This window comes from Tubulanus polymorphus, chromosome 1 (assembly GCF_964204645.1).
Source record: "Tubulanus polymorphus chromosome 1, tnTubPoly1.2, whole genome shotgun sequence".
NCBI classification, from domain to species: Eukaryota; Metazoa; Nemertea; class Palaeonemertea; order Tubulaniformes; family Tubulanidae; genus Tubulanus; species Tubulanus polymorphus.
In genome coordinates, this window is record NC_134025.1 from 24,634,110 (window position 1) to 24,650,004 (window position 15,895).

General features: G+C 36.0%; 2 protein-coding genes across 3 annotated transcripts; one reads left to right on the top strand and one right to left on the bottom strand.

Moving 5' to 3' along the window:
- The first annotated feature begins 88 nt into the window (after window positions 1–88).
- Window positions 89–5,663, top strand: LOC141915346 (stabilizer of axonemal microtubules 4-like). Of its 2 annotated transcripts, none has more exons than XM_074806841.1 (12): window positions 89–203; window positions 450–679; window positions 758–911; window positions 1,512–1,634; window positions 1,918–1,978; window positions 2,071–2,183; window positions 2,286–2,357; window positions 2,500–2,604; window positions 2,698–2,801; window positions 2,888–3,058; window positions 3,145–3,309; window positions 3,940–5,663. In XM_074806841.1, exons 2-12 carry the CDS (start codon window positions 450–452, stop codon window positions 4,049–4,051), a joined length of 1,410 nt encoding a protein of 469 aa, XP_074662942.1. In that variant the 5' UTR covers window positions 89–203; the 3' UTR covers window positions 4,052–5,663. The 2 variants fall into 2 exon arrangements, with proteins under 2 accessions (XP_074662942.1, XP_074662941.1); XM_074806840.1 differs by having other exon boundaries at window positions 106–287.
- Window positions 5,664–7,402: 1,739 nt separating this feature from the next.
- On the bottom strand, window positions 7,403–15,681 carry LOC141903408 (inhibitor of Bruton tyrosine kinase-like). The gene is made up of 27 exons (XM_074791521.1): window positions 15,656–15,681; window positions 14,328–14,736; window positions 14,144–14,240; window positions 13,910–14,034; window positions 13,690–13,800; window positions 13,492–13,577; window positions 13,202–13,286; window positions 13,005–13,119; window positions 12,754–12,916; window positions 12,547–12,670; window positions 12,279–12,468; window positions 11,984–12,155; window positions 11,802–11,907; window positions 11,259–11,716; window positions 11,083–11,175; window positions 10,783–10,906; window positions 10,604–10,706; window positions 10,432–10,533; window positions 10,141–10,258; window positions 9,984–10,044; window positions 9,487–9,759; window positions 9,295–9,361; window positions 9,056–9,194; window positions 8,839–8,964; window positions 8,600–8,755; window positions 8,255–8,480; window positions 7,403–8,038 (listed from the first exon to the last, which is right to left on the bottom strand). The coding sequence occupies exons 2-27, from the start codon at window positions 14,637–14,639 to the stop codon at window positions 7,901–7,903; spliced, it is 3,870 nt and encodes a 1,289-aa protein (XP_074647622.1). The 5' UTR covers window positions 14,640–14,736; window positions 15,656–15,681; the 3' UTR covers window positions 7,403–7,900.
- Window positions 15,682–15,895: the final 214 nt, after the last annotated feature.

The window sequence follows — 15,895 nt, forward strand, 5'->3', positions numbered from 1 at the left end:
ATCTGTAATGACGTTTCCCACAATTCAGTTCGCAAAAAGCGGGTTCGAATCCCGATTTAATTTACAGTCCGATTCTTAGTCCGTATTTGTCCGGTCAGATGTCCGTCGTAACTAGGGAAGCTACATAAACTGGTATTCGATCAAAAAGAGATACGCTTGATGATCGATCCTTTTATTGCCTAAAGAAGACAACACATCCAGAAGTAAGGATACCGTCTTAAAAAAGAATCATCTGTCGAGAAGGTCATCATTTAAAGTAACATTACATTGTCGAATCTAAAAATACAGTAAGATTCCCAACTTTTTTGATTTTAGAAATTTTTTGTGTGATGTGGTATTGGTAATGATCAGATAGGTTGGGTGGTGTCATCCAGTCAATATCAGTTTGTTTTGATGTGGTTGTATATTTATTGGATAGATATTTAACTGGAAAAATATTTTTTCTTCAGATGGGGCGACTTCCTTATGGAACCAGAAATGCTCATGTCAATGCCAGCTATGGAGCTGATTCGAATATCATGAAATTCTATTGTACACAAAATGGTACAACTTATGGACGAAGCTGGCAAAAGTTCCAGCCTAGAAAAGGCAAACACACCGGCACTGGATACCTGTCAAATTTCCGGCCTGGTGTTTACTATAGCCAGAGATTAGATGAATTGGACAACCCAGCAATGGGGTATGTAGAATTAACTTTATTCCAAACTTCGTACCTGAAATCCGTACCTGGGGGTTGACATTTTTCTTATGATTATAGGCGTATTGTGGCCAAAAATTATCTCTCCATTACCAAAAAACATTTTCTGCCTTATGCTGGCGCGGATGGTAAAGAACCATTACCCAATTCTGTGCACCAAGTGGAAAGTGGATTCATTCGTGAGAAACCTATCACAAATCCTACCAGCAAAGAGGTAAAAATCTTATTCTTATCTTTCAACTAATGAATGAAATGTATCAAGAAAATAAGTTCAATGATTGATTGTAATTCTTTTGTACTGCTTAGTGAATCTCATTGTGTTTACATTATTTTCTGTTTGATAATCTACTCTAGAGTCAAGAGTCAATAAAGTTTTACAATCAAGAGCAGTAAATTGCAAATACAGACAGATCTTTAACGAAAGTATTATGATAATATTTACATACTATACTAGGAAATTACTCTTGAATATAACAACACTGTCTACTATTTACTTATACTACAGTTGGCTAGACAGTGTCCTACACTCAGTTCTGGCTCACCTGTTCTGTAGTTAGCTATTTCATGGTATAAAATAAGTTTGTATCGAAAAAGATACGAAATGGCTGAAATGACTGGCATTAGGTCAGGTCGTCTAGAAATTTTCCTTCTAATAAGATCATATATTTATATCCCCTTTATCTAACAAAATCATATATTTACGTCGAAATCATATGTTACATATACTGATAATCATATAAAGTTATAACTTATTGGTCTTGCAATTATCCATAGTGCACTTATATTCCTAACTAACCATGCATTGTTTAAACAGGTTAAAAACACATTCATCGACACAAGAATTGCCTCAGCGCCAGCAAATATATTGCCAAGAGCTAAACCGTTATTACACAAATTACAGGGAAAAGACCCTGTAGAAGCGGAGCATGGTGGCTTTGTAAGTTATTCAAAATGATGTCACTAAATTTCATGATCTTGTATTTTTATTTTCTTGGAAGAGTATTCAATTTTTGAGAGGTTTGAAATTTTCATATTCAAAGATCCCTAGAATTATTGTATAAGCTGTATAATTCAACTATAATATATCATAGAACTAACAAGGAAATTATATGTATCTAATCCTCCCTCTTAGTGTGCTCTATATCTTATTTTTATACTGCTAATGGGAATATTCCTCACTACATGAAATTCCATTCTCAGCTCAGATTTCCTATTTTTAGGGCCCGGGATTTATGACAACTGAGACACATGAAAAATTCCAAGGAAAACCAAGTGTACGAAGTAAGCATTAGTTTACCATTCAGTAGTATATAGGCCTAGTTTAAAGAACTTGAACTTGGAATTTTGTATTTTGATGTTTTCTTTAACTCTAGTGGATGTATCTAGAAAAACTGTCGGTCCGAATGAAGAGACAGGATTTACTCATGCTTCTAATGTAGAACCGATTACGTTCCAACCAAATTCACCTTTTAAAGGAGATTTGCCTGTAAGTTCTACCGGTATTTTACCTCTCATTTTTGATAGTCTTAGATTTTCATATGAAATATTGATCTATGAATCAACGTACGGTACTTTTGATTTTTTCCAGGGCTGGTATACTCACCGTCCAACTGGTATCAGCATAATGAAAACTGCCTTTGTACCATTTGAATATGCTCATGTAAGTAGAGTGAAATAGTGGATTTAGAAAAATTTCAAACATCTAGTTTGTGAACTTCATCATTCTTCATTGAAATCACTTTAATACCATTTCTGTGTAGGTAATATCCAACTGATTTAACACAATATTTTTGTTATTTCAGGGTGCAGAAGCCTTACCAATGATCGCAAATCGATCTGATCATGACACCGGATTCACAAGGGGAACTAAAGCTCTGCCAGTATATGTGAATAGAGTTATGTCAGATGTAAGTTGATGAATATGCAGTCTTAGCTGTGTGACACTTTTTGAGGAATTCTTTCCATTTTAACCATTGTTACAATGATTAACTATATTGTAGGCTTATGATAAAGCATCAGATATGCCGTCCCAAAGAGTAAATGCATTGAAAAAGAAAGACCCTGCGGAATATATGAATGCGGTCCATCCTGATAACTATTCTAGGTATGCTGTTCATTCAGTTCTTTCTGTTTGACTGATGTTTAATCTCTCAGTGAAATTGTAATGCATGTACATGTGAAATTTTGCAGCATTCACATGAACAGCTTCAAAGGTCAGCAGCGTCCGGGCTTATCCGAGTCCGATCAACTCGACAGAACAAATGTTGGAACGAAAGAACCCTCTGGTTATTGTGAAAATAATGATCGATATATTCCAGTACCAGACAGCTCTAAACGATTTATTACTCACTACTCAACTAGGTAAGTTAATATTACTTTCAATTTCTTTTTTTGTTTAGATCCATCAAGCCTGATATATTTTCAGTTGCATGTTTTCTATTTATCAGGTATTGGGATAAAAACCCTCATGGTAAGGAAAGGGAGGGACATTGTCGCGGAGGTGTACAAAAACTGTTGCCGGATGGATTCACAAAGAGCACGAAAGTTCATTCACTTGGAGATGAAGTAAACAGCACTGAAACTTTGCGAAATCTGGAACCATATGTGGCCAGGTAAGCTGTTGATCCTAAAAGACTTTGTATATAGATATAGGATATACTGGTACAACATTGGACAACAATATTGGAGAAATAGGGTTGTTGTACTGAATTATGATATTTCATGAGAAATGGTAAAGAATATCTCGAAAACTACCCTTCGACTCCTTGCTTCCTTCTAAATGAAAAATGCTTTTCAAGGTGTTTACAACTGGTTTGATTTGAGCAAATTTCCTGAAACTTCTTCAAAACTCCTTCAATTTTGGTAAAAAGGCAATTATAATTTTTTGTCCAGTTAGTAGTTGTACAGAAGACTACGCCTTAATCGTACTCTTGTGACCTGGATCTCTTATACCCAATTAGGCGGTTACTGAATTAGAAACCAAGTTTAGGTAGTGTATGGGATAAACATTTCCTTACAAAACCACAGAAATAATTGTTTTACCAGAGAAACAGTACTGATTTTGGAGGAGTCTACTGTAATTGGGATATAAAAGTGATGCAGACACTTCCTCGAAATTTGAAATTTGTTCCTCTAAAACACCTTATATCCAGGAATGGCTGATCTGTAGGGACCCTGATACTTGTCATCATTTATCTTTTTAGTTAATATATCAACATAATTGAATTTTTTTCTTCATGTAGGAGTATTAAAGCACGCGATCCATTCTTTGACGATCACTTGTATGACAGTAAGTACCACAGCGGTGCACAAATCCCCATTCCAAATATAACCAGGCAGATGACGGTTGCATAAAGGATTGTTATCATCACATTCAACAAAGTGTTAAGAGTAATATAAAGATCAATGCATTTGCTAGGTCTATAAGTGTTTTATATGTGTACTCATGTACTTTTGTCGTACGCTGCATTATTAGAATTGTTAATCATCTCTTCTTCATTTTCGGACATTTGCCCAGTATGCAATTGTCATTTTCGAAATGATATTACCAGTATGTGAATATATTGAAAAATGATCATGTCATCTTTTGCGTATGAAGAAGAACAAAATGAGGTACAGTAACCGATTCATGATTTGCAACGTGTGTGTTGCGTTGTTAGAAACTGAAACAAACTGTGATAACTAATAAAAACACTGCTGTAATGTGTGCATAAATTGTTATTAGTTGAGTAATATGGATCATTATTCCATATTGACAAATGAAATATCTGATGCAAAATTTCATAAATCAGTGATAGTCAACTTTTAAAGTGAGAAAATACTCAAAATTAAGTACATTGTACGATTGTTGTATAAACAAACAGGGTTTGTCCATTGTATACAGTATTTGAAAATATAGTTTTGTTCTACACAGGTTGTTTATAGCGTCCTTTGGGACATTTTCTCATTTAAATTCTTTACACAAATTATGAGTTTTTTTATACATATTTTTAAATCATGAATTTGTTGATCATAATTCAATGATTTATAGATTTTCTGATGATTTTAATCTGTAGTTTATCGTAAATTGTTTGCTTCATTTTAATTTGTATTAAGAAATATCTATTTCACTGTTGGTTGGTCGGTTGAATGTATTTTCAGCGAATTGTGATAAAGAAATTATTCATATTTCTGATATATTTATGTTTATATGTAAATAGTTGATCTACTGTTGATGTATATTTCTACGCATGCTGGTTGTACTCTGTGATTTTGATTTTTGATAATTGTTGTTATATTATGATTTGTAAAAGAGTATGCATTGCGGTTGGACCCCAGTTCATGATTAAGTACCGGCATTGAAAACATGAACTATCCTGAAATTTGATTTTATCTTATTCATCAAACTGGGCTCCACATTTTCATTTTAAATGAAAAGTCCATTTTGAATGTTATATATAATAATCCCATTCACGTAATCAAGTGTTTGCTGTGTATTGCTTATCTGTTTGTCTTTTATACTAATCACACAATTGCAAGAAAATCATTTGGATTAAATTTCAACAGATCATTTCTTTTTTATTATATTTTTCATACCACCAAATACTCTAATGAGGCTAAAAATATTGATACCTTGTTTCTCATTTCTGCTGAGCTTATAAATTGACCTGGCCGGCCGCCTATCTACTCTAAAAAATAACTGGATTACAAATTTCATTACTCCTTCAAAATGACCTGGCCGATTAGGAGAAAACAAGGCATCATTCTTTTTTAGCCTAACAAATATTCAATTTACATTCGTGTTGCATGAATTTTATTTTAACATTTTGGACATTAAAATGATATACATAAACAAAAATGAATGAATCTAGCTTGAACTGAACTGTGATATATCATAATTGTGATTTATTTTATTGTTCATACAAATGATTATCTTAATATACAGTTAATGATTATATATAAGTACTGCTGCAACGAATATATTTAAGTGTCTCAATTGAAAGAATAAAAATATCAAAACAACTACACATGCATGAATCGTTTTTTGTCCGTGAAGGATGAAGTTTTAATTCTACATGTAATTGATTACATCTAATCACTGATCTGACAGACATGTTACAAGAGACGTCTCAATTGAGGTTGGTCTCTTCCCACATGTCCTATGCCCTGACCAATTCATGATAATTAGACTACTATCAACACCTAAGTAACAATTATGATGACTTCTGCAAGGAGTAACTCTCGAGCACGTACAGTAATAAGATTTCGAATCCTAAACCGGATTCATCTCCAGCCGTTGGTTCCATCCCATCCACCACTTCCGGAGCCACTTCCAGAGCCAGTTCCAGAGCCACTACCAGATCCTTCAGAGTGTTCGCAAAATTGCCCATAAAATGACAACTGGCAGAAGCAAGTTACATCATCTGCTGGCATTCCACCATTTTGACAAACTATGAGTTGGCAATGAGATCCAGTCCAATCTGGTGTGCAGTCACATCCAGAGCCATTTGAAACCAGCTTTCCTCCATTCAAACATTTGCGAATTGTGCAATGCTGGCCAGTCCACGTATGTGTGCAAAAGCAGGTACTATCAGATAAGTGGACCCCGCCATTCATGCAATCAGCTTCATCACATTTAATTCCCTTTCGCCCTGTTGGGCATTTACACAATCCATCATCCATCTTAACTTTGCCTTCATCACACCCCTGTGAATGTGAATTGAAGAGTAAACATATTTCTGCCAGATAAGCTTACAAAATTATTGCCTTGGTCAACAAGAGGGTAATCGGAGAAAAATAAGAAATTCATTTGAGATCTTGAACTTTTATAATATCCAATCAAAAAATAAATTACTATTTGGACCATAATTATTAGTTCTAGGTCATACCCATAGAGCTAGAGTGGGAACTTCTTAAATGGCGTTTCCTCGATCCTTCAAGAAATCCTTTGAAATTGTAGAAAGGTATTTAGAGAATACCAATGTGTACTGTAACACATTGACTTACCCTCGAATAATAATTCCAGCCTATAGTGTCATTTAGGTCTGCACAATTCATCATATCCCTATCTAAGAGCCGACAGTTGTAGTTATTAGTTATCAGAGGATTGTAATTAAATGATTTACACTTATCGATGCATTCCATCATACATTCCAGTACACTTTCAACACGAGTTTCATAATAGAAAACTGTCATTGCCTTGTTTGGGCAAACACTAAACCATAAAGCACGCGCAAGTCCAAAAGTGCAACACAGAAGCAGAATAGTTCCCATACGGTTTAACATATTTTCTAATAATTCGGCTCCTCGGGCTCCTGAGCTGAGAGCTTTTTAGGCTCAGATGAAATATATTATTCCAAACTGAGTTCCAACTATCTTTGCCAGGGATTTACGGACCAGATAATGAGTTCACGATTAATGGACTGTTCTAGCTAATGACATTGCTAATATCATAAACTATCAATTTGATTGCATCGTTACAGATCAGCCATTCAGGTGAGACTCCTATCGCATTCACACTCAGCTTAATGAGTATCCATAATGCATGTTGACACCAAACGCAATTGTCATCCACAATCGTCTGCACAACGGCCTAATGTAGCAATCCGAATCATATTAGAGCCATCAACGTCCAACTTTTAAATGACCCTCAGATATAAACTGAAATTGAAAACTCGCTTTTGGAAAAATAGATTTATTTACGATTCAATTAAAAACCAACTCCATGAATATAACAATTTGACATATATTGTATAATACATAGCTAATGAGCACCAGATGCTGCTGGCACTGCAATCTTGATACAAAGATTTTTCAGTTTAAATCATTGAAAATACTATTACAGCGAAGAATTAAAACGCATTATTCTTTAATTAATTAAAGTAACTACCAAAGGTTCTAAGATTATAGTCAAATAATGAAATTATATTATATGAGTGTCTGAGTAAGAAAATAGAACTTCTGTACTAATGGCAGTAAGAGACCTCTAGTTTTAATAGTTGAAACTTAAAAAACTAGTTTTTATAAGTACATTCATCAAATGGGATTTTCACTTTATCGAAACGTAATCAATTGAACAACATAATGACATTTTTCCTAAGAATGGCAGTCATCAGAACTTGCATACCGGGTCATTTTCATACCGTAATCAATTATCTACAATGTTTTAGCACATTAATTAATCAAGAGCTAAATACATATTTTTGTAATAGAAAACATGTATGCTTAATGTCTATGCTGTTGAGTGGCAGCCCAGGTAGGGGAAGCCATGACTGATGAAACCCGTTCTACTGTTATGCATTCATCTTTTCTATCCTGAGCTTTATACTGTATTAACAACTCCTGCATAGCTTGCTCTTCAATCTAATTAAACAAAACAAAACAAGTTTTCTTATATAAAATGACTGTAAAAACTATTTCTGACCAAGGTTGATAGTTCCAAATCTTAGTCTACTCATGGACTCTTAAAACAAAATCGTTTAAGAGTCTATGGTCTGCTGAACCTGACAGGAAATACAACACAAACCCACTACCAGCTAGCAAGATAAGCATTCAGAATGTAGCATTATGTAACCTCACCTGAATAAGTGACAGTGGCTTATTCATGTTTCTGTCCATGTTCTCTTTCATGGCCATCTCATCTTTAATTATCTCGGCAAAATTAACCAGAGCACTGTGCGAACTTGGACAAGGTTTCGTCTGGGCTAGATTCCATGGATTATCCGGTGTAGAAATGATAGCTTGCACATCATTCGATGAAGCAGCAGCAGTCTTTTTTGTAAACTGGCTCATTGGTAAGCCCCAACTGTGGGTAGAGAAAATGATAGGTACATCATCTATGAACAAAGACGCTTGTAGATCGTCAGAATGATCTAATACTATGTACATATATACAAATGTATGTACATCCACTAATAACGATACCTTAATTTAGTATCTCCACCACCTTCCGTAGTACCAGATGAAGTACCGGTAATGGACATTGAAGCTTTTTCCTTCTTGCATTTCTCTTCTGCGTCCATGACATCTTTCAATGATGGAACAGGAGGTGAAGTCACTGCAGGTATGGCTGGTGCACCCCTATAAGTTCAATACATGTATACTTTTCCTTTCATTTCAGTTCAACTCTTCATTCTATTCTGAACTGTCAAAACTAAACATACCATGGACAGAATGTTCTCGGTTTTAAAATTTCATTTTCTGCAGTTTGTATTTCTGTATCAGAATGTTGGAATAGTTGACGTTTTCGTTCTTTGTTTGACCGTTTTGACTTAATTTTAGCAGCAGATCTGCCAAGGATTTTTAAAGGATTAAAAGAAGCAAGATTGATTTAACATAAATTCGGAATGTCCGGAAGAAACCTATCAGCAATTTTAGTACCTTGGTTGTTTAGCTCTCGAGTCAGGAGATGTATGTGTTGTTTCAGACTCATTTTCCATGATATCTCGCAACGAAATCAGTCCATTTCCTGAGTCAGGTGACGGTATATTCCAAATACTGTCAGCACTAGGTAATATGGCTAAGTCAAACCATAATATAAAATCATTTGAGAGCGAGTTCAATACAGACATTTTTCAAGTACAAGGTAAATGAAAAGTTAAATTATGTTGTACTAGTACCTAATGGACTGGTTGGAGTATTAAGTGATGATTGCACAGAATCCTGTCTTTCTGGTACATGAAATTCCTGATTTATGGAGAAAAAAATATGATTGAAAAAAATTCAGAAAAAAACTTTTTCACCGCTTTTCTGTTTCAAAAACAATACAAGTTTCATGTTCTGAGTTACATCATCAACAACAATTGAATTACCTGTACTGTTTCTGGTAATTCATCAGATATCTGTGATTGTAGCATATGCACTTGTTTCTCAGCGGAATTTATTGTCGCTGGTTTATCTTCTGTGATACTTTTAGACTGACTTCGTCGTCTGCGTCGCTTTTTTGCGGAATCATCCTGTTTCGGAGGAACGGTGAATGAGAAATCGAGATCTGATGAAGAAAATACCTCCTCGCAAGCTTCGAGCGTCGTCATATCGGGATTTTCGTGCCATGGTGTGATGAATCGACGTGACATTCCTTTAACCTAATTTGGAAATTAGAAAAACACTTATCATATATTCATTAATTTAAAGAAATATATTTAGTGATTCAACATTTCATCGACACCATTTTCTTTTTATCACAATAGTCCCAAACGTATGATACTATTAAACAAATTGTAGGCAGCACACTATACACGACAACCATGGCAATTAACAATGGTTCACAGCATTGTACAGGGGCCTGCTGTAGTTTAAATAATCTCACCCATTTCTTATAATAACTGACTAGGGAATCCATTACTTCGTCGGACAGCACATCTAAACAGCTAGAAAGATAACAAAGTATTTTTTGGTTGAAATGAAGAGTATTTCATATAGTTTTGTTTGTAAGGGGGATCTGAGGTTCAATGTACATAACATACCGGTTTTCTAATTGAGCAGCTAGATTTATACAGATATATTCTTGACATGAATGCTTGAGTTGACTTGCATTGTATAGGGATGCAAATTCCATTAACTCGGCAGCATTTTTCAAAGTCACTGTGAAATAGAACGAAGGTGTAACATGTATATGTGTGAAATCTTCCAACAGATGTAATAAATTACAGGTATCATGAATGAAGACTTTCTACATACCGCATATAGAATATATTTAATCAAAGATTTTGTATAAATGAAACTATTATAAGCTAAATATACCGAATGGTACTTACAGGCTTGAGTAATGAGAGATTCACAAATCTCCTTCAATCTTGTCAGAAGAAGTTGGTCGGCTACAACCAAAACATTGCACAACAACTCCACTTCATCATGACCTAAGACAGAAGGAAATTTTCAATTACCGAAGAATGTATGCACAGTATATCTCAGTATAACAGAACAGACCTTTGAGCAAATGACTAGAACATTCATCAGTATATAAGTAATCTATCACAATTTCCAGGGTACGTCCTGGGATGGGCAGTTTTAGCGTTTCGTTATTAGAACTCTGAAAGAATAAACAATTTCCATGATTGTAAAAATTGTCGTAGTATGGCAAAATTGGCTTGTTATCAATTACCTACCTCTCTCCAGCTGCCATATGCCAGCATACTGTTGAAATACTCAGAACGAGCGCACAAAACACACTTATGGCAATGAAGAATTACATCATCATCACAGACTATTTCCACATCGCATAATCCAGACCTGTTTAAAGCAACGGTCGTTTAATTATCTAATGAATACACGCTTCACAATCTGGTGATTCACTAATCGAAATCAATAATGCTAAAATGAAAATATCTTCGAGGGATTCATGCACCAACATAAAGGTCTGGGTGTTTTAATAGGTTTAAAATTTACAGTATTTTTACAGTACTTACAGAATTTTTCGATCAAATTTAATATGTATTTTCGGTAGCAGACACTTGCCGCTTGGTTGAACACAATTATTCTGATATTTTACTGCTTCCAACCTGAAACATTCAATTGGCAAATTAAATATTCTTTCAAAAAACATTTGAACCAAATCGAAATTCCTTTTAGGAATACGACTCACTTCTTCGTGAGAGACTTAATTCCATAATACTTCGCCGCTTCTTTAAGTAATACAATCGGGTTTTTCGAAGCGCTCACGCTTGAATTCTTCTCCTTTCTAACTGATGAAGTCTTTTTCAATTTTTCACGAACTGCGAATGCTGATAGTTTTTCGAAATTCGCATCGATCACGTCATCAGCGAATCCGTTGCTAGAATTCTTGTTTGTCGGTGATTCACACATCGGTTTCGGTAGCGAAGTTTCGTCTAACATGAATTTTGTTCCGACGGTCAACAGCTCACATGTGTCGGTGTAAAGAAATTTCAACACTTCCGCGAATATTTTTGGCAACGTATTTTCCACAGTGACACGAGAAATGTCTTTTCTAATAGCACCGGATTGATCGGTGAATATCTGTTGAAAGTATGTGCTCCGAGATGCGAGTATATATTTATGGGCTGGTTTTCGTTGATTTCCAAACTGTGTAAGAAATACGGTAACATGCGAAGTGACGGTATTGATTTAGAAATTAGTTAAAAAATCCATAATAAGTCATTTTACAAACCTCTAATATCACATCGTGAATCATATCGAGTTCATCGGACACATCGAAAAGTGAAATGAAATGATGGTTTATTAAAGATTGCGACACCTCAGGAATCTGAGTTAGACTGAAAATCAAAAGTACTGAATTAAAGTTAATTCTTTATTCATTATTAAAACAATCGGTTCAGAATCTGAACTGACCAAGAATTAGGCTGAGCTTGCGTGACGATGAAATTATGACCTTTTGGGTCACATGTAATATTTATTGCTCGGTGAAGTCCAGGTATTCGAGTTATCTGAACATCTTCTACATCAGCCTTTTCCAGTAAGTCTAACAATGACATCGAAGAAAATGAGTCTGAAATTCCCTGCTCTGAAAGAAATTTCGATCATTAAATACACAATCTCAGATCTTAGGTTACATCTCAATTGTTACTTATCTAATTGTGACAGAAACATAGAAAATACTGGGGCATTATGATGATGAGTCTCTTACCGGTTGGCTTAGGTGCTTTAGAAACTGATGACTTTTTCTGTTTAGGTAACTTGCCAATGAATCCAGCACCATCTTTCGTTGTTATAGCAAAGCCGTGAGTACTGAGCGCAACATCCTGAATGTACAAGTCACGCTTTATTGACCACAATAACCGACAAAGCGTCGGCCGTGCCTCCGTCCAAAGGAAAACCTAGTGAGACATACATATTTTAATATACCTGGTACATAGCCAACTTCTTCGCGATACTAGTAAGAAAGTATTCCATACCCTGTCGGATGAATCTAACAGTATAATCACTAGCTGACTTCCACCTTGTTCACGAAGGATATCTATGTCTGATCTGTGATCTAACTGGCCACCCATCACTAAAATCTTTCTTACATCATGCCATCTGAAAAACCACCGGAAAGTCAGGAGAATACAAAAACACTGTTAGTAAACTCACCGCTAAGTGAATAACATCTTTTGGCTTACTTCGATGTTATTTTTCTGCATAGGTACTCATGCAGTACATACAAATTTCCATCAGACGTCAGAAAGACAGTCGCTGCATTGCTGCATGCCGCCATCTTGGTTGAATGATTTAATGCCGATACAATACGAGGCTGGGTAACCAGACGTTCTTCTTTCTGGTGACCTAAAACATTATGATTACGATATGAAGTTTCTTGCGAATTTTTCCACTGCAGCAAATTAGGCAGAAACAGTTTCTCAGTGTACCATACCTAACTGTCCAGCATTTAAACCAAATGTATATACATTTGAACTTGTATAAAAGAATGTGTGAAATCGACCAGCACCGATACCAATAATGGGTGTTTTAAGCATTTTTAATCGAAGCTGAAGAAGAGAAGATCCAGTATTGTAGACAGCATTGACAACTAATAGCCTTATCTGACAAACAATATGTAACCGTACTTACTGGTTTTGGGGAAAGCAATTCATTTGGGGCCGGGGTATGGCCTAGTTGATGGTTCTCATTCATACCACATGTATACACCAAATTACTGTAAAAACACATACACAAAAATTCATAAATCAACATATAGATCTAGTTCTTTTTATAAAGGCCATTTTTAGATAAACCCTTGGGTGAGCTCAACTAAGGAATTTGAATCATAGTTAAAACTGGGCTATACAATGGGCCCTAGCCTTTAAAATCCATCTGCTCAGAACATCATATATCAGTATGTCTATTAATAACGAACAAACCTTTCCATGAGGAAAACACTATGATCTCGTCCGGCAGCGATGGCCACACATTTCTCATGCTGTATCGATTTAATGCATTTTGGAAGCTACAAAAAACATTGGTGTAGGCTATAAGACATGTGTTGGGATAAGAAAAGTTGCAAAAATCTCAATCATTTTCTGTGGGCAGATTGATGGGTTTAGTTTTTCTGGACATACCACTTGAGTTAATTCATCACCATGACCAAGACGACCACCACGACCGTGACCACAAGTATACACCTTACCATCACTGCTCAGAAATACGCTGTGATATTTGCTCATGACAACCTAAAATATTCAAATCATAGAGGCTCAGAACAAATAGCTTAAATATATCCGTGTGACACGGCCCCTTGCATCTTGGTTGGGTCGACTTAACTCCATTTCATTGATGTACCTGAATAATGCTAACTCTGTGGCGCTTGAATGTTTCTATAGCTTCTGGGTGACTACGACACATTTCATTACTATGACCTAAAGTGATGTTTGTATTATCACCCCAGCTGAAGGTATCATTAAAACCTGTTGATTTAAAACAGAAAATCATTCAGCTAAAGAGAATCTTCGACTGAGAATATTCAAGGCAAGACCGTAAGGTAAAGAATGTTGAAAGTTTCATTATCAAATGTACCTCCAGTAAATGACACATATGGTGGGCGATCCTTAGTCAGAATATCAAAAGCAATGAGTCCATCTCGGTCTAGGTTTTGTAAGTTTATACCTGGTTGCTACATAAAATGAGAAAAAAAACTAATCTACAAAACATATGATAAAATAAAGAGGGTTTCAAGCACAGGGTTTCAGTGCAAGCGTACCGATATGAAAAGACGAGCCACATCAATTTGACCATAGAACAAAGCTCTATGCAGAACTGTCCAACCTGATTCTTGATCTTTCTGTTTAACGTCGACTTTACCGTGCTCCAATAACCATTCCAGAAGTTCGACCTTGCCACATGACGCAGCCATTAATACAACTGACATGCCGTGAGCGTTGGTCAGACTCAAACTGTTCGGACATCTTTGCAAATACGCTTTCACCTGGTTCAAAGAACCTTTGGTGACAGCGCAAACCATTTCGTTCACGTGATTTTTTGAGCGACATTTCAGACTACAATCAATTTCCATGTTGTTGAATCACTTGAGATAATTGAATTGAACTCGCACAAAACTCATTCCATTTTCGATGATAATAATACTGTAGTACGAGTCTCAAAAAGAAAATCTGTGATATAAGAAAGAGAACTAATTCATCAACAAGTTAATGTTGACAGTATACAGGAAGAACAGGGAACAAGGATGAGCGAGGTTAAGCAAGGTTGATCTAGTGAGGACTAGAGTTAAGTAGGCCTAGCTGATATAACAGATACGTGTAGGCCCCTATAGATCCTAGGGCCTGCTAGGTTAGTACCTAGCAATTGTTCCCATTAGGGGAACCCAGACATCGTCTAGCATCTAAAGGGCCTGCTAATGTGTAGTCAGTTACACCTGTCTATGTGGTTTAGTTTCACGATCAGATATTTTCACGTCTGATTATCTTACCACCAACGATAAGGTAGCCTAACTTCGTCCCTTCTATGATCAGGCATAGGCCTAGTTGGTTACCTAATCCTTGTTGGTAAGCTTCTTCCCATCGGATGGGCTTGAACTTATACCAACCATATATATTGCTTTGTAAAAATATCCATTGTGAAACTAAACCGGACAGGTTGCCTGGTCGCTATCTTATCTTTTTGATGTGTGTGGCAAGTGAGATTGACAGAGGATGTTGCCTGTTAGTGTTGTTGGGATGAGATGTCCGAGACGTGGGGTCCGACTTCTGTTATTCTAGTTTTCAATTCAAAGGCACTGGTGATATGTGGTGTGAGTCGATAGAATGACTGTTGTATGAATGAGAATTCCAATGCGGATGAATAATCTGAATGAACGAGAGGCCGAGGAGGTCGAGGGAGGAGGGGAGGGGAGGAGATTGATGACGATGTGACGCTGTATGTATCCAGCGGCTTGTATTTATCTGATCGATGTAGATTAAACAAACAGTGACTAAATCAGATAATGGCATTTTGGACTAGTTGACAAATGTGATATCCACGTCGCTGTTCTAAGGTATTCACGTGTAAATTAGGCTGGAAAAAGAAACTTACAAATTCATAATATTCATTACATCGGCATTCAACAAATTAAATCTAATACGCCGACCAATGGTTCTTTCGCATTGCTCAGAAACTGAACCCAACCAACCGTAAATGCCTTGAGTTCGAATCCCAAATAATGATCTCGATGAAAACGAGCTGAAAATGCGCAAGTTTATATTCAGTCAAGACAATGCCCTAATCACCGGGTCTCGTATTTGAAGTGTGGGTGAACTGTAGCTTGGATCATCC